This window comes from Herpailurus yagouaroundi, unplaced genomic scaffold (genome assembly GCF_014898765.1).
Source record: "Herpailurus yagouaroundi ecotype Mexico unplaced genomic scaffold, PumYag 161, whole genome shotgun sequence".
NCBI lineage: Eukaryota > Metazoa > Chordata > Mammalia > Carnivora > Felidae > Herpailurus > Herpailurus yagouaroundi.
In genome coordinates this window covers 14,973,635-14,995,675 of record NW_024412402.1, presented here as the reverse complement: position 1 = coordinate 14,995,675, position 22,041 = coordinate 14,973,635, and the positions used below count along the sequence as shown (strand labels likewise).

General features: G+C 49.5%; 1 protein-coding gene across 13 annotated transcripts in view; it reads right to left on the bottom strand.

Moving 5' to 3' along the window:
• Positions 1-22,041, bottom strand: part of GRAMD1B (GRAM domain containing 1B) — a 246,331-nt gene that overhangs the window by 151,194 nt on the left and 73,096 nt on the right. For 10 of the 13 annotated variants that reach the window (XM_040483348.1, XM_040483347.1, XM_040483353.1 and 7 more), the window contains exon 1: positions 21,558-21,946. The exons of 1 other annotated variant lie outside the window; for it this stretch is intronic. In XM_040483348.1, the coding sequence (XP_040339282.1) occupies positions 21,558-21,931 (374 nt within the window). In that variant the 5' untranslated portion in view covers positions 21,932-21,946. Of the gene's footprint in view, positions 1-17,798; positions 18,848-21,557; positions 22,036-22,041 lie in introns of those variants that run through there. 2 more of the 13 variants (XR_005792962.1, XM_040483368.1) reach the window with 2 other exon arrangements.

The window sequence follows — 22,041 nt, the reverse complement described above, 5'->3', positions numbered from 1 at the left end:
AAACAGGTATCAACATGCCTCTTCCCAGGTTAAACTCCTTTGAAGCTTTCCTCTAATGCTTTACAATACATCCAAGGTTCTTTGCTTCTCACACAGGCCTTCTGACATGAAACCAGTTTCCTCTTCCCAACTTCTCAACTTCCCCTACAGTTCTGCCTCAGCCCCTAATGTTCTACTTACATAGAATCACTTGTGTTCCCCAAATAAACCGTGCATATTCCTTCCTCTAAACTTTGTTCATATGGTCCCCTCTGCTTTATTATTTTTTTTAACGTTTGTTTCTGAGAGAGAGGGAGAGACACAGAGTGTGAGCAGGCGAGGGGCAGAGAGAGATGAAGGCACAGAATCCGAAGCAGGCTCCAGGCTCCCAGCTGTCAGCACAGAGCCCGACGCGGGGCTCGAACTCACAAACCACGAGATCATGACCTGGGCCGAAGTCGGACGCTTAACGGACTGAGCCACCCAGGCGCCCTCCCTTCCGCTTTAAATCTCTTCTATGTGATCCCACAGCCCTCACGCCTCAATAACTGTATCTTCCACCTCAGCCAACTGAGCGCTGTATCACACAGAAGCCCGGCCTCCTCTTCCCTCTGACATATTCAGGGCCTAATTCTTTTTTTTTTTTTTTTTTTTCCCTACTGGACCCAGAGCTCTACCCCCATTGAGGCACAGAGAGAGCTATGACAAATTCAAGCCTGAGCAAGTTAGCACTGCACTGCCCATGCCTTGGGGATGACCTGTTGGCTGCCTGAGAAAAAAGTCTCCTTTGGGGCAAATACTGTCTGCTTTTTTCAGTGTATCCAAGATACTGCGTTCTAGTATGTTGTGTTTAATACTAACAGTAAAAGCTCCACATTTAAACAGTGCTTTCCAGTCTACAAAGGGCTTCCACGTACATTCTTCCATCTGATCTTTCCAACCTCATAAAGTAGGTAAGAATACATACACTTGGATCCCCATTTGAAAGATGAAGGGGCCCCTGGGTGGCTCAGTCGGTTAAGCACCTGACTTCGGCTCAGGTCATGATCTCGCATTTTGTGGAGTTTGAGCCCTGCATCAGGCTCGCTGCTGTCAGCACGGAGGCCGCTTTGGATCACCGCCACCCCCGCCCCCCCCCCAACCTCTCTCTCACTCTCTCTGCCCCTCCCCTGCTTGTGCACACACTCTCTCTCCAAAATAAATAAACAAAACATTTTAAAAAGAAAGAAAAATGAAGGAAAGAAGGGTTTCCAGGAGTACATGACATGTCAAAGGGCAAACCACTGGTAAGCTAAGGAAAAAGGGTTTCCGTAGAGGTGTTGTGCCCAAGAATTCTTTGTTCTATCATCTGAAGTACATGACAATGCTGGCTGGCCATGGCACTCACTTAAAGCCGGTAAGGGGTGGGTGGCAGGAACGACCTCAGTGACGAGATCCAGGGAGATCTAAACTGGGGGGCCGGAAGGGGGATCTGGGAGGAGCTCGGGTGTTCATTCTGCTGAAATTGCCAACCGTCTCTGCTCTGCAGGAGGCAGCCCTTGGCCAGAAAGCACAGACATCTGGAAAGTCCAGTGCAGCAAAACTCCTGAGACAAAAAGTGACAAGAGGATAGTATAATGTATGGAGTTACGTACACTAAGCTGCACATGAGACCACGTGTACATGTACCACTAAGTACACATGAGACCACGTGTACATCGTGTGTCAACTATACTGCAACTAAAAAAAAAAAAAAAGGCAACAAGCACCGATGTGAAATGGGACAGTCTGCCAGGTAATGGCACCTGCCATGAGGTCGCAAGGCCACAAGTGAAACCACGGAAATAAACAAGTCTCTGAACACACCTGAGGAAAACAACTCCTGCCGAAGAGCAAAGCTGTCTCAACAACCAGCTGGTGAAAAGGCCACAGGGAAGCCAAATAAGACAGAGCAACGTGTCCACGGGCAGAGAAGGACTTCCTCGAGCTGGAGCCAGGCCTGGGGACGTTTGTACGGAGGCCTGTGAAAGGCTGGCCTGGAGCCCAACAGGAAGCCTCTGGGGACAGAGAGGCCAGCACCATCCCGTGTAGGGGTGAGGGCAGGACTCGGGGGGGGAGGGGTGAGCCGGCCGCAGAGCAGGGACGCTGGTGCCCTGAGGGCCCCTTCACAGAGATAATTTTAGGAAGCCATCCCGGTGGCCGTGCCAACTTGGTTCTACCACCGGCTGAAGCAGAAGGAGCCTGATTCAGGAACCAAGCGGGAATAGCTCCGGGCCCCTGATTCCCCAGAAACCACTGGCAACCTCCCACAAAGAGCATTTTAGAAGCCCAAGGAAAAGTGGCAGGTGTCTATTTTACTTCTTTAAAGACCAAACCCAATTAAGAATAAATATGTTTTCAAGATGTTTCAGGACTGCAGCTTCCCAACTGGTAGCTAATTTTGTCACCACCTGTTTCCCTCTAGCGAACAAAAGTCAAACCCCTTAAGCTGAAAGCGTAGGAGTGCCGAAGGTAACCGAAGTAGGGAAGATACAGAAAGCCTGTGTCCTCCCCCAGGAAGCCACAGGAGAGGAGAGGTTGATGCATCCGGAAAGAGGGGGACTTCTGGCGTCCTAAAGGGCAAAGGACACATGGGGATGGGGGAAGCACTTATGCAGAAACTCTATCACAAACTGCCAGATGCCATGGAGGGCCCCATGAAGCTATCAGACAACCTGCAGACTCTTCCAGAAAGAGTCCTTCAGCTTCCCTGTCTCCCCCTCCCCTTCCCCACGCCGATCCCCATCCGTCCTCCAACTTCATTTGTCCTTAGCCTCAGGAAAAAACTGGTTTAGGGTAAAACCGTTATCTCGGTTTTTTCCAGTTAGAAGAAACACAAACAGTCCTAACCAAGAACTTGGGTGGTCATTTAGCAACTCAACAAAGAGCCCCGCAGGGGCCTGGGGAAGAAACAGCACTGACCAGAACCTGGAGTCAGGACCTCTGTGTGTAATAGCCTGATCGGTTTCCTCAGTGCCGCTTTCCACACGGGATGGAACACTGTATCTTCTGTGCCAAGAACTCTGACAACTTTCCCATAAGGTATACACCCATGGGCACTTTTCGTTAGCAAGAAGGCAACAGATACTGGATTAATTTAGAATACGGAACAAAAGAAAACAGAAGTTGAATAATCCACAGATCACTTATTTTTGTCTCGAGAATGTTAATGAATCACACACCCCCCCCCCCCCCCCCATGGGCACTCCTGCCCTATATCTAATTTACTCTCTTCAAGTTCAACTCTGGTATCCACCCACACGGAGGAGGGTGCAAAAGAGATTTTGATGATCCATAAAGTAGATGATTCACTCAAGACTCATTCAAAGAACACTTTGAATGGCAACCTGCAAACAGAGAAAAGATGAGAAATCAAGCTTTGGCTGGGCCAAGTACCGTGCCAGAAAGCAGCAGAAGCAAAGTATAAGAACTAGCCCATATTCTCAAGAATCTTAATGTGCGGTTAGGAATGAAGCTTAAAGTGTAAAGGTAAGTATGAATCACCAAAAGTCTGTATCATAGAGAAAGGGGAAACTGACATGTACCGAATGCCTAAAATAAGCATTTTTCAAATACTATCTCACTTAAAAGTTAGCATTTGAGGAAAATAACATTCTTTTTTATTCCAACTCCATTGTGTTTGTTCTATTTTTTAAGGCTATTTTCTTTTGAGAGAGAGAGAGAGAGAGAGAGAGAGAGAGAGGGAGAGAATCCCAAGCAGACTTTTCCCTGTCAGTGCAGAGCCTGACGTGGGGGTCAAACACATGAACCATGAGATCATGACCTGAGCCGAAATCAAGAGTTTGAACGTTCAACCAACTGAGCCACCCAGGCACCCCTACCCTTGGCTTCATTTTAATAGTACTTACTGAAAGCACACCTCTCATTCAACAAGCATTTCTGAGGCACCTACTATGGTACAGGCTCCACTTGAGGGAACACAAAGATCAAAGAGAAAAAAAGTACATTCTGTCCTTAAAGAGTTTACTCTCTAATGAAGAGAGAGACATTTCATGGAGTTATGGGATTACATACAATTAGCTAACCTCTCTGTGGAGGGTGGGATGGAAAGGCTTCTATACTAAGCACACTACCTACACGCAGAGAAAGAACACCTGGGGATCCAGGGGACTCCAGAGTGAGCTTCGCAGAGGAGGAAGCATTTGAGCTGAAATTTTATTTATTTAAAAAAAACTCGTTAATGTTTATTTATTTTTGAGAGACAGAGCACGAGCGGGGGAGGGGCAGAGAAAGAGGGAGACACAGAATCCGAAGCAGGCTCCAGGCCCTGAGCTGTCAGCACAGAGCCGGACGCGGGGCTCGAACTCACAGACTGGCAGATCATGACCTCAGCTGAAGTCGGCTGTCCAACCGACTGAGCCACCCAGGGGCCCCCATACTTTGTCTTAAATACCAACTCCTCCGTGGAGCCTGCTCCATCTAGAATGTCCTGCTGCCTCTGCCTGCCCACACCTGAAGGCACTTCTCCCTTCTCCTCTGGTATTCCCCACCACTCGGGCATGGGGCAAAACACACGCGAAGCAAGTAATAAATGCCTGACTCGTTCATCACTCCCACCTTCCTCGCCTAATGGTAAGAGAAGTCTACAGTGAGTCTTCCAAGGACCTCATACCTGGAGTGCGAGCAGGAGGCTGCTAAGGCAGGTTATGGGAAGATTTCAGGGCACCACCATCAGGTTCCATGTGGCATCCGTAAACACTCATCTTGGAGTCGTGCACGAAGTCACGCTCCCAAGAGTGAGAAACAAAACCAGGGAAAACAGAGCACAGGTCCAGTAGAACAACAGCCCTGGAGCTGGGCTCAGAACCCCGGGCCCAGCTCTTGCTCTGTCACCGACCAAGCAGGACACAGAGGAAGGAGCATCGCGTCGCCGTTCTGAACCTCTCACTCTGCTTATGCTTCTCCGTAAGATGAACGGAGAGTGCTAGACCATCACAAGGGCCCCTCCGGCCTCAAAGCTCAGTAAGGTTTTAATGAAGGAAGTCCTCCAGGAAAATCAGTTTGCAAGCTAAGTGACTGGCGGAGAAGGGAGTTGTGTGGGCTGAACCAGGCGGGTGAGGTGGCACTGGCCGGGCAGCGGGGAGGAGAGAGAGAGGAGCAACCTGAGAACAAGTGCGGTTTAGATCCCCGGAAAGGCAATTCACGGGCACAGAGGCACACGTGACTTCCTGGCTCACTTCCTGCACACTCTTTTTGATTCCTGCTTCTTTTTACTGCGATTGTTTCCAGCTTATCATTTTATCATAATCTGTGATTCTTGTAATAAGATCATGGACCAACCCTTACACAGGAAGGGGCCTAAGAGATGATCTAGTCTAATTTTTTTCCCCTTCCAGACCAGGAAACTGAAGGCCAAAGAAGTTAAGAGACACATAAAAAGCCACAGGGGCATTTAATGGCACGGCGAAAAAAATAGAAGATAAAACTCAAGCTGGCCTACTCTTAGAGCAGAGTTCTGCCCACGACACCAGGTACAGGAATGTAAACCCCCGGAGCGTGTAGAGAAAGTGTCTTCCTTTTCGTTTTTTCTCAGCCCTTCGGTGCTACCGCTCATAAGAAGGGTTAACTATGAATAGCTGTTCGTTCCACAAAACGTACAATGTCATGTGCTGTTGGGGAGTGATTACCAGGTACCTGTGCTGTTCTAACCACTGGTGACACGGGAGTAGGCAGGGCCCCTGCTGTTAAGAACCAACCTCACGTCCTTGTGGTTAGGCCGGAGGGATGCAGAGATGAGACCGATCCGTCAACAGAGACCAGAAAATAATAATAATAATAAAATAAAAAAATAAAAAACCCTATACTTTTCCAAAGGTGTTACAAAGCTAATAAAAGGGGGAAGTGAGGAGTCTCAAGAAAACAAAAATAAAGAAGTAAGTATGTTAAAGTCACACTGATAAAAAAGTGTCAGAGTTTGGACTCGTGTTCATGAAGATCACCACAGAGCCTAAGATGTGACCAACCAGGTTGTACAGAGTGACTAGTGTGGCCACTGCTCACACAGTGTTCACAGAACAAACGGCTGATTGAATGTGAATGCATATAATCAGAAGGGTCTTTCGGGTATTTTTAATTTGGAGTGTTTTTAATTTGGAAGGGGAATTCAGAAGAAGATCCTAGTGAATCCTAGTGAATTGTAATTCATCCTAATGAATCTCTAGCTCGTCATAATGGAAACGCAGATTATAGTTTCATCAAATATTTTCCCTTTCATTCTATATCTCCATCTTCTGTGACAAAACAGACCTAAACGTTTGCTTTCTTATTCTCCTAAAATTTATATATAGCTGGTAACAGGTACGTATTCAAAACAATATTCGTCGTTGATACCGATGGGGATATAACATATCACAATCCTCTTACCAATATAGGACCAAGTGCTCATAAAATATTCAGATATAACAAGTAAAACTATTCTCAAAATACAAGAATTAGATGTACCTGCTCTCACAAATACGGTCTCACAGGTGACGGAATAAACACTGCAGAGCGTGCAAAAAAACCAATCGTAATCTCACAAATGCTTCAGATCTCAAAGACCGTCTTTAAATCTTACCTTGGCTCTTTTTTATAAGATCTTCTCATTTTTCTAAAAGTTCTCACTCTGCATCTTCCCCCTAGCACCAAAAGCATCTTCTCTCCTAATTACACCTCATATCAAAGGATGTCACTCATTTCAAACTCAGAAGACAATCCATTCGTTTACAGTTCTCCACGGGGCCTGGTGGCTGCACTGATTAAGCTGAAATCAAAGATTCATGAAGCCATATCACGGGAAATTCAGCACCAGGCAAGACAGGCGCAACATCCCCTCAGCTGGTTCCTTGTCCCCTCACCCCCGCCCCCCGCCCTCTCCTGTGAGATGGGGAATCGGGTTCCAGAAGTCCACCAGCAAACACTGAGACAATACAGGCTGCGCCTTAGCTAATCACACGCAGCCCTAACCACCCTCTGGACCACTATGTTTTTCCAGGCCTGCCAACCCCAAATGACTCAGCAAAGGAGCCACAATGAGAAACAACCACAAGCCCCAGGGCCTGCCCTTCAGATCAGATAAGCTTGGCACCAATATGAAAATGACACCAATATGCGAACACTTCTTGCCCTTCAGTTTAAAGGGATGAGAAGTAAAAAGAAGTCATCAGAAAGTGAGCACCCACTGTGCAACCAGGCGCTTTAAGGGATGCCTTACCTTCATTATTTCATCCTCAAACCAACCTACAAGGTAGGTGTTATCATAATGCCCTCCTTATGTAGGAGGAAATTAGTGATGCAAAGCAGGGTGAGGGCAGAAAACTTGCCCCAGGCTGGAATTTTACTCTGCGGAAGCAGGATGGAAATTGCTACTGGAGTAAAAGGGAAACACAGCCGCTGGGAAGTCATCCACACTGGTGAGGGACGAACACTGTCGGCCTGGACAGTATCGACAGTATTTTGCAAAAGTGAACAGCCTTGGAAGAGGTAGAAACACATTCTATTAATCAGCTGTCCCCAGTCCTTTTCTCAAATTCACCATCAGTAGCCACCTGTGACTACGGATGCTCCATCACTCAGCTCCAGCTGGGTTTACCCTAGACTCTTCTAGAACAGGGCAGGCCAAGTCTCTAAGTCTCCCTGAGGTGGATGGATCTAACCCGACAGCTGATGTCCTTCACAGTAACATCTGGCCAGTTACCATGATAACCGAAGGCAACAGCTACTGCTGCCCTCCCCTTGGATACACCTGCCACATTTCGAGATTTTACACTTGTTTGTATGAGTTACGTTGACCACCTAATAGATGCTCAATAAAAACTTATAGTTGAGGGACACCCGGGTGGCTCAGTCGGTTAAGCATCCGACTTCGGCTCAGGTCATTATCTCACTGTTCTGGAGTTGGAGCCCCGTGTCGGGCTTGCTCCTGTCAGACTTAGCGCAGGGCCCACGACGGATCTTTTGTCCCCCTCTCTCTACCCCTCCGCCCTTATTCTCCCCCCTACCCCAAAACAACAAAAAACGAATAATTGAACAAACGAATGCATGGGCAATTAATAAGCTAGATGAAATCCTTAAAGGGCAGAGGCCAGCCGAAGCTCGGTGGCCAGCACATAGCAGCTGGCCTATAAGGGTATGCGGAATTCAGATGTTCCTCACCATGGCAGCCTGAATGTTTCATGCGTCCTGCGGAGGAGGTGCAAATCCAGCCAGAGTTTTGTTTTGTTTTTAATGTTTATTTATTTTTGAGAGACAGAGCAAGCACAAACAGGGAAACAGGAGAGAGGCAGACACAGAATCCAAAGCAGGCTCCAGGCTCGGAGCTGTCAGCACAGAGCCCAAGTTGGGGCTCGAACTCACAGACCGCGAGATCACGAGCTGAGCCGAAGACGGACGCTCGACAGACTGAGCCACCCAGGCACCCCCAACCACAGCTTTTCACGGGAGCTGCTGCTTTAACAAAACAGAGGTGTGCTGAAACAGCAGCTTATGTTTGGTCCCTGTTCTCCATTTCCTGTGGATTTTAATTACCCACATTGTCGGCACACATATATAAAACTCAGTGGAACGTTCAGATGTGTACATGTATCGTACTGTATAGAGAAAAGCGACATGACGACCTCCATCTGAGCCAGGATTCCATCATTACTTAGCTGTATGGACGCAGGCACGTTCAGAGTTTCCATTTCCTTAGGGGGACCAAGTGGACACAGTCATTACAGCTGCCCCATAGGATGCAGGAGCAACTGAAGCAATGGGGATCCCCGTGCCCTAAGCATGTGACTAGGGGCTATGCCAGGCACTACGGTACGCGCTGGGGCAAATGCAGAGAATAACTGCACGCTGTGCTGCCTTCGCGGAGCCCACGACCTGGTAAACCACTCCGAAAAGGAGAAAGTGCTGCCCAAATTGAGAGCTTATGATAAACTGCATTCGCCAGCACGGTCTTCCCTTGTGTCCACGAGGGCGCCGTGCTCGGCTGCTCTGACTGCAAGCTCCAGTGGCAAGTGACGGTGTCCCCTCTCTCCCCCGTCTCCTGGTGGCCCTTGGTCTCCTGGCTTCCACTAAGAGTCAATGCGAAAACACCAGAACCACCACCCTGGCTGCCGGCAGCTGCAGAGATAGAACCTGCTTGAGACCACCGGCTCCCAGGTCTTGGAAAACGTCGGAGCAGCGAATGCATCGGCATTCCAAAATGCCTACACCCAAATAAATGAAGCCCTGCTGTCAGTGGTGGGGGTGGGGGCAGTCAGCTCCCACGCTTGGCCCCGCAGTGGCACCCCCATGCGGCACCCCACCCTCTTCGGAGCTGGGTGGAAGACATTACTTTCACAGTTCCCGATTTCTCAGTTTTAGAAAACAGACTAATTCTCTTGCGGTGATGTGCCGAAGGAATTTGTTTTTAAAATTTTTTTAATGTTTATTTGTGAAAGAGAGAGACGGAGCAGAGGCGGAGGGGCAGAGAGAGAAGGAAACAGAGGATCTAAAGCAGGCTCTGCTCGCTCAGTACAGAGCCCGACGTGGGGCTCGAACCCACGAACCGTGAGATCGTAGCCTGAGCCAAAGTCGGACACTTAACTGACTGAGCCACCCAGGTCCCCCTAAGCAACCTGCTTTCAAATAAACAGGGATGAATGTTGCATTGTTAATCTGTTTGCTGTCTCTCTACCCTCTCTAGAATCCAAGCTCTACTGTAAGGGCAGAAACGATTTTGTTCACTGCAGTTTCTGGTGTCTAGAATAGCACCTGGAGTGTAACATGTGGTTGATGAGTATCTGTTGGATTAATTGTGGGGAGGGGGGCAAAAAGGAAGGATATATGTATTCCCAAATCCTTCTCTCCTGCAAGAGGAACAACGGTTGCCCTGACCTGGAATCAGAAGGCCCGGAAAAGTGCTGTTACCATGGCAACCACAGCTCCCCCCCCCCCCCCAAATCAAAACATCCTTCAAAGCTGTCACAGGTGTTTGGCAGGAAAAGGGTTACTCCTATTTGCAGACCGTACCTGGGCCCCGGGTCGACCATCGGCCAAAATGTTGCTTCCAATGTGTTCTTGCATCCTGGAGCCTCGTTTGGGGAAAAGTCAACTACTCTTCATCTAAATATGCCAAACTGGACTCCCTAAACAGAAACCACCCTTAGAAGGATGGCAGTCTCTGGTCTCTGGGCACCTACAGTCTGATGGAAGACACACGCACAGAGGAAGAAATGCACAAAGGAAACCAACAGGCTTAAAGCAAACGAGCCATTATGTAAGAATCCAGACTGTCAAAAAATGGCATATGAGGGGGCAATTATTCAGCTTCAAGACGACTCCTTGCTTTGTGAAATGATTTATGCTAGAATTCCGTGAAAATCAAATTTCTGTACAGTCCTTCATCCATTTGATTATTTGCTTGTTCCCTAAATACCTATTTACTGAGCTCCTGCGATGTTCCATGCAAAGAGCTCAGCAGGCACTGACTAAAACAAACACTGAATAAAACCAACTCTGCCCGTGGAGGCAGGCCCGAGGAGGCAACGTGACCAGAGAATCACAATTTAGGAACATCATCACAAGCCAGGAACGTGTAAGAAACACCTGAGTCTGGAAATACTTCCTGGAGGAAAGACCCAAAGGACAAGAAGGGCAGGCTGGCAAGGTGGGTCGGAGCCACAGGAGGGGATTTCCAGCTGAAGGAACAGTGTCTGGGGAGAACTGGAAATACGAGAAAGCATCCCACTCGAGGCGCGGGGAGGTCACTCAGCTGGAGGCAGGTCCTGGGAGTAGCCTCAGCGAAGGAAGCAGGAGGGGAGCAGAAGTGAGGTCACGAAGACCAGTCCGGCTACTGAATTAAAGGACAGGGCTTCTCTGCCAGTAGAGAGGCCAGGGAGGAGGACCCTGGCAGAACATATTTAAGGACCAGTTAGGACACATGAAGACGGTGGCCTGGGAAGGAGCAACAGTGGTGGAATCGGGAAGACAGACTTGAAGAGCCCTCTCTCCCAGGGTATCGAAGCCTCGGGAAGCTGACCCAGTACCAATTCCCAATGCAAGGGACCAAGGGAGAGGAAACAGGCTGGGGGGGGAAAGAGGGCCAGTTCGAGTACAACCAACAGCTGAGTTCTGAAGAACACCTCCATGGAATGTCCATCAGTCATTTGGAGGTATGAGCCTGGGGCTCAAGAAAAAGAAGAGGTCTGAGATAGTGTGCGAGTCATCATCACATAGAAATAGTTAAGGCCAGAGTGGAGAAAACAGCCCAAGGATAGTGTGTAGATTGAGGAGGAGGAGGAAGAGAAGAGGGAGGGAGGAGGGAAAGGGAGAGGGAGAAATAGGAAGCCTGGAGTCAGAAATCTAAGCACATGGGACACTAAAGAGACAGACAGACAAGAGCAGCCCACAAGTTGTAAAACTTCATTTTCGGCACAGCACCTATCAGTAGATCCCAAAAGCAACATCTCACCGTTAATAAAAGAAGTAACAAATCACTGTTCCAGCTTACGCTAAGCAGAGGAGCAAACTCAGAGGCCTCCCAGACCATTGGAAAAACTCTCACTTTTACTAGTAATCACGTTAGCGTGTCTTCAGCCTCATCAACTTAAACAGTCGTACAAGACGAAGGAGAAATGTGTATTTTCCATTTTACAGATGAGAAAGACACTGAGACCCAGACTGACTGAGTAACCAGCACAGGACCACACAGCGAGAAAAGGAGCTGAAGCGTGGCCAACACCCCATGCTGCCGAGGACGGTCCCCTGGACTGGGGCCAGGGCGGTCATCCTGGGAAAAACAGACAAGGCCTGCCGGTGCTTCCTGGGTTCGCTGATAAAGATAGGGTTCCATCCCACGCAAAATGGGCTCCCCAGACACACGGTGGGCTGAACATTTAGTGGCTCAGTCCATGTGCACAAGTACACCCCGTATACTCCAGAGCCATCTCTGCCACTGACCAGCTTCATGGCCTTGGCCATGAAGTTCAAAGTTCTATTTGTTTGAAGGTGAAATGACCACACAAATCCCCACACAAATCCCCACCGTGAAGACTAGATTCTCTAGGAGAGGTGCAGAGGAACTGCAGGTACTAACAGGTGTCAGCCGAGTATGACAGAAGTCAGGCAGCACAGTGGTGCAATCTAGGTCCCAGGATCCTCCTCTCCTCTCCCTCCCAGCAGACTTTTTCCTCATACACACACACACACACACACACACACACACACACACACACACACGTATATATACAGACACATATGCATATATACACACGTGTATATATACATACATGTACATATATACACATACACGTATATATACATACACGTACATATATATACACACATATACATATACATACACACACGTATACATACATATATATACACGCATATATACACACACATATATATACGTGTATATATATACACGTATATATATGTGTGTGTATACACACATATATATACGTGTATATATATATACACGTATATATATGTATGTATACATACATGCACACATATATATTTTTTATGCTGTAGTCTGAATTCCATAATCTACTGAAATTATCTTTTTCACGTTGCTGTCTTCAAAGAGAGCAGCCCTGTGAGCTTCTCAATGGAAGGGCCATTTGTGTCGTCCCCTGTATCCCAAACACCTAGCACAGCACCTGATTCCCTATAAGTGTTCCATAAACGTTTGGACTGTGACAGTTAGGTCTCCTGAGTTATCTGATTTCTCAGCCTACTCTAACTACAAACAAAAAGCGTGCCAACTGATAGGGGCATTTAAGGAACCAATCGGAGCATGGAGAAGGACTTGAGGGAGAGGAATCTTTCAGTGTCACTAGATACTTCCTGAATGGGCGGGCCACTTTCTACCCTGGTCTTCTAACACGGGTGGCTGTCAATTCCTCCCACGAGTCTGCGGGGCCCGCCAGCAGCCGTGAGGTCCAAGGAATCATCAGTACAAACCTAGGGCTTCCCTCAGAATCTACAATCCACAGCACAAGTTACCACTAAGAATAAGTCTCTGAAGGAATATTCTCAAAGGATGATGACCAGTCAGGCTCTCGTCTTCACTGAGGACAAAACTAGAGAAAATGAGTTTGAACTGTACTAGAGAGGATTTCACAGTTAGATCTCAGGAAGAACTTTCTCAGTAGTGGGCCTTGAAACTTAGAAAGAAGGAACCAAGAGAAGTGGTACAATCTTCTTTTCTGAGGTCTCTCTCTCTCTCTCTCTCTCTCTCTCTCTTTCTGTCTTTCTCTGAGATCTTCACATATCAGGAAGATGTGGTTCGTTATGGACAAAGGAAGAGAAAACACATGTTGTCACCCACGCGAAGGGCAAACTGTTCCCTGGAGAAGCTCCGCCCTGTACAGCATAACCTTTATTACTGTCATTCCTGAGAAGGAAACAAAAGGTCAGGAAGAACTCCGGAGTGTAATGACCCAGCTAGAAAACAAACGCTTGCCAGACCAAGGCGGATGGCTCTGCAGGGTCAGACTGGCACTAATGCACAAGCTTGGTTATGGAAAACATGAGGACAAGGCTGAGTGGCATCTCTGATGAGCGGGCTCTCACCCCCACTTTGGAGAAGCGTCTCATCCTGATGGCTCCTCCAGAAACAGTACTGTAGAAATTCTTTTTTTCCCCCCTTATTTCACAGATATACGTGTCCTCAACCTACAGACTTACGCTCAACTGTACCTTCTATAGGGACAAGATACAGAAAAGCGAGTGAAAAAGAAAAGTCTATCACTTAAAAAGGAAACCTGAGGGGCGCCTGGGTGGTTCAGTTGGTTAGGTGTCCGACTTTGGCTCAGGTCATGATCTCGCAGTTTGTGATTTCGAGCCCCGCTGACAGCTCAGAGCCTGGAGCCTGCTTCAGATTCTGTCTCCCTCTCTGTCTGCCCCTCCTCCACTCACACACACACACTCTCTCTCTCTCTCAAAAACAGTTAAACTTTAAACAATTAAAAAAAAAAAAAAAAGGAAACCTGAAGGAGAAAAAATAGTGAGTGATAATACACGAAATATGTTACCTACGGTTGGGTTAGCACAGTAGAATGAGCTGTATTTTCCTCTTGCCTATTACCCCAAATTTTTACATTGGCTAGCTATTTTATTACACACACAATATGCACTGACTTTTATGATGTAAAATTTTCTTTTAAGACAAGCTGGAAGACCCCTTGGAGAGACTCACAAACGTGCCGCTAAACTAACCACCCGCCATTGTCTTTCTGTATCGTCCTAATTGTTGGGCCAAATAACGCCAGGGTTACCATGTTCCCCTTTCCCTCCCTGGGCCCCAAAGGAAATCCTTTTTCCATAGTTGTAAGAAGAAAGGGGAAAAAACCAAGTGGGTCGCTGTTTGTTTTTCGTTCCCTCACTCAGCCCCCTCATTTCCTGACTCAATCTGCTAACCAAGAAGCAGCAAAGACTAAAAACCTCTGTGGTCAGACTGAGTAGGTGAGAGGCACGAGGCTGGGGCCAGGCATCACTTCAGAGATATGCTGACATGAGGAGATCTTTCAAAGAATGAAGAAGCCCCAGAGAAGTGATAGGTTTAGAAACTGGCCCAGACTTGAGGTCAGAGGCCTGAGTTCCTGCCCATAACCCAGATCTGCCACCATGATGTGCCTAGTGCCGTATTTCTTTATCTAGATGAGATAAAAATCAGGGTTGAGCAACCAGAGCCTCAACAAAGTATGTACAAAGGATGCAGAAAGAAGGCCTTTATGCCATCGAACCAACGAAATGTATCGGGGCTCCGACGGAAAGGCCACGGATTTCTTCATCCCTCTCGTCTTCCACCGCTGACCTGATTAGCTGAGGCACAGCCACGTCGCGCGGATGATTCTGGACTGTATTATCTGAATTGGAAATCCAGACACGTGGTGTCTGGAAAACAGAGGAGAGTATTTGACACCGGGACTCTTTTTAGAAGGGGACCGCGGCTGTTGCCGGTGCCACAGGGGGTGGCCAGCCACTGCCTGACGGCTCTTTGCTGCAGCCCGAAGCGTCTCCACCCTGCCTCCCCCCCTCTCCCATCTGAAGGCCCACGTTTGATTTTCAGTTCTCGTACCCCCAGATGGAAGCTCTGCCATCTCCTCGGAGAGGAGGAAGATTCCGCAGGCCCCGAAGTCACAGCGCCAGAACTCACAGACCATCCCCTTACCCCCCACCCCAAGATACCCCAAAAGCTGTATCTTCCTTCGCACCAGGTACGGCAGCCCCCTGGCGCATCACCACACCAACGTGGGCTACAGAGGAGAGAATCCCAAGAGGGCAAACGCTCCAGAAAGAGCCCTCAGGCTGTAGCAAGCTCTTGTACGCACTGCAACCCGGCAACCACGTGGGGCTCTCAGGCCAGCTTGGTTCGGTATCTGAACACCTGCTCCAGGGCCCAGAGGCTCGCACACGGAGGTCAGGAAGGAAATTCCCCCCTGGCAGCTTAGCCATTCAGACGCCTTAATGGAAAACAGCGTTACCCTAGAAGCAATTAGCAGTGACCAACCTAGCAACTGGTTGGATAGAGAGTACTCGAGAGAAACTAACCACACAGGGCCAAATCCTCGCCTGCTCATCTGCCCCAAGATCACCTCTGTCTCCTGCCTGACACATCACGCGGGCCCCCTGAGCACGTAACCACCATGGAAACTCTTAAAATGCCAACTCCCACAGAGGGCCTTGGCCAGTGTGAAGCAGTCCGTGGGGCTCCACCTCTGTTTCCACAAATGGTTCGAATCTGGAAGCCGCGTCTACAGCCAAAGGCTGGCTGCTTCTCACGGACCGGTTTGCCACGCCAGTCAGCACGGGCCTCGCCCACGGCGGCGCTGGCCCACGACCGATACAGCATTCTCCTCAGAGGTCGTCCATCCTCCTGACCTCATTCCTCCCTTCTTTTATACTCTCCCCCCCCCCCCCCCATGTGTTTGCTTCCTCAAACACTCCAGAGCCAACGATGTCCAGGCCCTGGAGACACGGTACAGCATGGCTGTGAAGAACTCAGGCTCTAGAATCAGAAGAACATGGTTCAAATCTCACCCTTGCTTCTGTTAGACCTGGAGCAAGTTAATCTCTGAACTTCAGGCTCCTCGGCCGTAAAACCCACCTGGGGGCTTTCTTGCGAGGATTAATTGTGATTTTGCATTTAAGATGCTTAGCAGAAAACCTGGCACAAAGTTAAGACACAGTCCCCGCCCCCAAGGATTTATGGGTCTGGTAGAGGTTTTCACTGGTTTATATCCGGCACTGATCCCTTACTTAATCTGCTGACAAAGCACAGGTCTCCTCTGCATTTGTGTTTATTGTCTTGTGTTAAGGAAAGAACGCAATTTCCCTCTCCCACACTCCCTGGGCTTCTCATACACGGCAGGGCGTGCACAGGCGTTTGGATGCACACATCAACCCGCTCCCCTGGAAATGGGGCTGAAACCGGAAGCAAGACTCTCTCCAAAGCTCAGAGGAAAGGGCTGAAGAATCAAGATAAATATACCAATGACACCATTACCTGCCAACCCACACACCGGCTAGGCTGGCACCACCAGAGGGACAACCGGGCCTACCAGGCCGGGCAGAATCAGTGAGAGGTACCACTTGAGGTCACATGTGTAGCACAGCAGAAACCCCGAGGCTCCAAGTTGAAAGGTCTCTAAGCAGGGTGCGGACCCTAAGGTCTCTAAGCAGGAGACAGACCGGCCGGCTGGCCGGCCAGCCAGCCGAAGGAAAGTGGCGGCACAAATAATGACTGAGGGCACCCTGGGGAGACAGCAGCAGAGAAATGCTTCTGTGTCCCCTGGAAAGACAGCCTACAGTCAGCCATCCACACCTACTCATTTGCCCCTTGTCCCTCCAGAAAAGGAGGACAGGATGCCATTCTGCCAGATGTGGCTCTAATTTCTTACTTTTACGGTAATCCAGCAGGTCCGAGAATTATGAACAATTTCTACAACCAGCTATGGCCAGGGTGTTTAGGGAGACGTGCAGGCGCTAATTCGAAGAGCTTGCCCCATCAACTTCGGACTACATTTTTCAGGGAGCCCAGAAGGGGACATGGCCAGCACAAAAAAAAAAAAAGTGCCATCTTCCCTTAAATGGTGGTGGCTAAGACCATTTCCAGTCAGACCACTGGAAAAACAGTGCAAGGCTCGGCCTCTACCTCCCCACTGGGTTCCCCCCCCCCCACCAAGTAGCAAGAATTAGTTGCCTCAAATACCACTCTGCACACCTCTCCCTGGTTCCAGAACCTACAGCGTCTCCCGCGGAGGTGAATCTTCTCTGTATATAAAGCACAATGTCCATGGGATCTCAGTACATGTTTGTTGGCTGACTGATAAACTGAAATTCAAACTCTTCCGCATAAAGCAAGTCTGCCAGCCCATCAGGTCACCACTTCATTTTCCACATCCCTCATCGAGACCACTCTCTTGGCCGTCCATTCCTGCTGTCAACACCCCCAAACTGCTCTCACCAACAAGCATCTGGTTCCTATTCAAAACTGCTCTCCACAGTAAGCAGATGTGTGGCCGCCTGGGGCTGGGGGGATGAGGAATAGGAGGACTGAGGGTGGTACGTATAGCGTACGGGTTTCTTTCTGGGGTCACGAAAATGTTCTAAAATGGACTGTGGTGCCTATGTATGAATATGCTAAAAACCACCGAAACGTATACTTTATAAATGAGTGAATGGTATGGTATGTAAATTACATCTCAATAAAGCTGTCACAGGAAAAAAACCTCAGCTCTGAAGTCATCCCCTCCAGGAAACTCTCCCTGACTCATGAATAAAGATAATTCCATTCCAAACAGCAGAGACAGAAAGAATCATTCATTCACTCATTTTTAATTTATTCATCAACGAACATGCATGGGTCACCATACAAGGCCAAGTGCGGTGCTAGACGGCAAAGATACAAAGGGGAACCAGACAAAACTGGACGCGGGTTATTTCAGTACTGTCCTCCAAGGTGCTTTTCCACGCTAACTTTACCAATTTCTCCACTTCTTTCTACCTAGGGTTAAAGGAGAAAAAAAACAGCAATCCTGATCCCTATGTTCGACTTTGCACAGTTAAAATCCACAGCCCCGCTGCCTTCCACCACAGCAGATGCCATCACAGCCCTTTGAAAGGTGCTTTTCTCTACTGTGCAGAGGGAGATTCCGAAGTAGAAGGTGGAAAGAAAGGATACCACGCTGGGCCCGGTATGCTAATCCCCCCTAAGCCAGGCCAGGGAGGGCAGAGTAATTTTCCAACCATCGTTTCCAAATCCCATAATGTGTGAGGAGTCCCAGGTGCTGCTCCAGGACACTTGAGTCCCTAAGCTCACACTTTCAAGCATACATCCGCTCCATGGGAGATCCTCACTGAATACAGACAATAACCCTTCGCCCAGGCGTTCGGAAAACGTTTCCACGTGTATTACTCCTGAGACACATGCCCCCTTCCGTGGATGGAGAAGGTGAGACACACAGAGGTGAATGAAGTGGGGTGTCCAAGGTCCCACACTTACTACATTACAGAACTTACATGTAAACTGAAGTCTCCTGACTTCGCGTCCAATAGTCTCTCTGCTCTACTGTTTCCAAATGCCAACTCCTTCTCAGGGAATCCTGCTGGGCATCCCCAAGCACCTATTCACTCGAATGCTTCTTTTCTCTCCAAAAAGCCTTCCGCTTCTAAGGCCTACACGTGATGGGGTCCTTGTCTTTGCCAAGATCCAGAGATGCCAACAGGAGGCAGTGTAATAGTGGCTAAGAGTAGAGACTGGAGTGACACCAATGTGAGTTTGAATCCGGAGTCCGTCTTTTTCTGCACATATACACATCTTCTTCTAATCCATCAAGCCATCATTTAAAAGATCTGCCTTCCTCTACCCCTAGAAGGTGGAAATCCTTACTGATTTTTAAAAGTATGGAAGATTGGGGCACCTGGGTGGCTCAGTCGGTTGGGCAGCCGACTTCGGCTCAGGTCATGATCTCGCGGTCCGTGAGTTTGAGCCCCGCGTCGGGCTCTGTGCTGACCGCTAGGAGCCTGGAGCCTGTTTCAGATTCTGTGTCTCCCTCTCTCTGACCCTCCCCCGTTCATGCTCTGTCTCTCCCTGTCTCAAAAATAAATAAAACGTTAAAAAAAAAATTTTTTTTTAAAGTATGGAAGCTAACACCGCATCCTTAGACAACTCTCAAAACCAAGAAAGCCTTCCATAATTTTAACCACCCACCCCCATCCTCACCCTGGCCAGCAACACAAGACTCTTTCCCCCATATTTTGTCCCCCATATACGTGGCAAAATCCCAAGGTCAAAACAGGGTCTCTATTAGGGTCTCTCACATTCGAGGGGAAAAAGCTGACAAAAGGTGATGAACTATTTTCATTCAAGATTAGCTCCTAGCAGACTCAGTGGGTAGAGCATTCATTCACTGGGCTCTTGATCATGAGTTGGGGTCATGAACTCAAGCCCTACATTGGGCACAGAGATTACTTAAAAAAAAAAAAAAAAAGGGGGCGCCTGGGTGGCTCAGTCGGTTGAGCATCCGACTTCGGCTCAGGTCATGATGATCTCGCGGTCCGTGAGTTCGAGCCCCACATCGGGCTCTGTGCTGACAGCTCAGAGCCTGGAGCCTGTTTCGGATTCTGTGTCTCCCTCTCTCTCTGACCCTCCCCCATTCATGCTCTGTCTCTCTCTGTCTCAAAAATAAATAAATGTTAAAAAATATAAATACATTAAAAAAAAAAAAAAGATTAGTTCCCCTAAAGTTTGCCCCTCTTCCCTCTACTCTATGGAAAAGTCAGCAGGATGAGGTACCAGACAGAATTGTTCTGGTCAGGTCCACAAAAAGCCCCGGGACAAAACTGTACATATTGAAAGGATAACCGGGCACCTGGGTGGCCCAGTAAGTTAAACTGACTTAGGCTCAGGTCATGATCTCGAGGTTCTTGAGTTCAAGCCTCGCGTCAGGCTCTGTACTGACAACTCAAGAGCCTGGAGCCTGCTTCAGATTCTGTGCCTCCCCCCTCTCTGTCCCTCCCCTTCTTGCACTCTGTCTCTCAATCTCTCTCTAAAATATAGATTACAAAAAAAAAAAAAAAAGAACGACAGATTCTTCCAAACGAGCCAGCCTGGTGCCCCCACCCTGCTTCTTTTGCCTTTGTCCATACTGTTCCCCTTTCCTGATCTCATGCCCCTGACCTCATACTTTCCATAACAGTTTGAGACTCTCCCTTCCATAAATCTTTGTCTTCCAATGGTTCCATCTCAACAGGAGAGAAATGCCTAGGTCTTAACTGCCGATCCAAGTTTCCACCCATCCTCCTTCTCAAAGTCCACATCCCCTCTTTCTACTCAGCCCTTCCTCCCCTCTCCAGGGCCCCATCAACATCAGCTGGTACCAGACTGAGCTCAGAACATTCAATAAATCCTTACTGAGGTGAATGAAATTGACTAAGCCAGGAGGAGAGTCCTGGGGAAGGTGGCCAATTCTTCAGCTGCCCCACACAAGGGCACAAACAGGGCACTTGGGGCTCTCAAAGCCACCAGCTCTTGATTTCGGCTTAGGTCACGATCTCACCATCTCACCGTCGGTGGGATCGAGCCCCACTTCTGGCTCTGTGCTGAAAGCATCTGTGCTTGGGATTCTCTCCCTCTCTGCGCCTCCCCTGCTCATGCTGTCTCTCTCTCAAAATAAAACACTAAAAAAGAGAGAGAGAGACAGGGCCCTAGAGTCTAAACGTGAGTACAGTCCATGGTATCAATGAGCCAGTGAGGACATGCTCCCCTCGCACACGCTCCACCAGGCAATGGCCTGGGCTCCAACACACCTCCCAGCCAAGGCTGCATCCAGCAGCCCTATGGTCTTCCACACCCAGTGCTAGAAAAGGGGAACCTGTCCCACTACTGGGATGCCACACTAACCCAGGCAAGAAGTAGCTAGCACAAACCAGAGTGCTGGAGAGCAGCTCTAGACCCCTGAAGACTGTCTGCAGTGGGAAATGCATCTCACTCAACAGGAACCCGCCTGCTCGTCCTCTACCCTTGTGGGCCAGGCCACGCAAAGCTGGTGTGGCCAAAATAAAGTAATAAAAATGGAAATGGGGTTCAGAAACACAAGTGTAAGTGGAGGCACCACTTAACCTCTCTCACCTTCTGCTACGTCCATGTGTGAAACGGGAATAAGAGTAGGACCTAACTCAGAGTTTTTGTGAGGATTCAGCTTGGCGATACACGGTGCTTACCATAACGACCTGCATGCACATGGTAAGGGCTCAACAGATGTTGGCTGCCACGGGTTTTATTCATTTTGCTATGCGGATGGAATGAGATGGAATGCGGCTGGAAGCCCCAAGTAGATGTGGGACACAGGAGAAAAGTCGCAGGCCCCCAGCCCCGGCTGGGGGAGGGGGGCGACACACGTGGAAGCCGAAGGACCGCCAGCCCCCCCCCGAGAGGGGCGCAGCAGTGCCCGGGGCCCACTCTGGCGAGTCTCCCCCCACCCCCCCACGCGCCTCCGCGAGGCTTCGGCCCCGGACGCCCCGGGGAAGGGGAGGAGGAGGGGAGAGGGTGGCAGGCAGGGGGAGCCGCAGGGACGTACCTGCTTTCACTGCACTCCTTCCGCTCCCTCACCCTGAGCCACTTGCGGAGGAGGAAGCGCTTTCGGCGCGGGGAAGCGCTGGGTGTGGAGCAGTTGGACCACGGGGTGTCCTCGTCGCTGGAGGGCGTGATCTCGATGGACGGCAGCTGCAGGAACTCCTTGCCGGGGGCCAAGACGCCGGGCAGGTCCCGGGCCAGCCCGGCCTCCAGGCTGTGCTCCTGCACGTTCTTCATGCGGCGCATCTTGAAGCGCCGGCGGCGGAGCGTGGGGGTCGACGAGCTGGACCAGAGCGGGCTGCCCTCGGGCGCGCCCTGCGGCTCGGGCACCTGCAGGGCGGGCGGCTGCAGGTTCTCCAGCATGTTGGCCGCCGGCATGGGGGCCCGCGGCGTCCGCGCTCGCTCGGCGCCCTCCGCCAGCCGCCTCGCCGCCCACCCCCGGCCGCGGCGCGCTCGGCCGGCTCTCGGGTGGGAAACGCTCGCCGCTC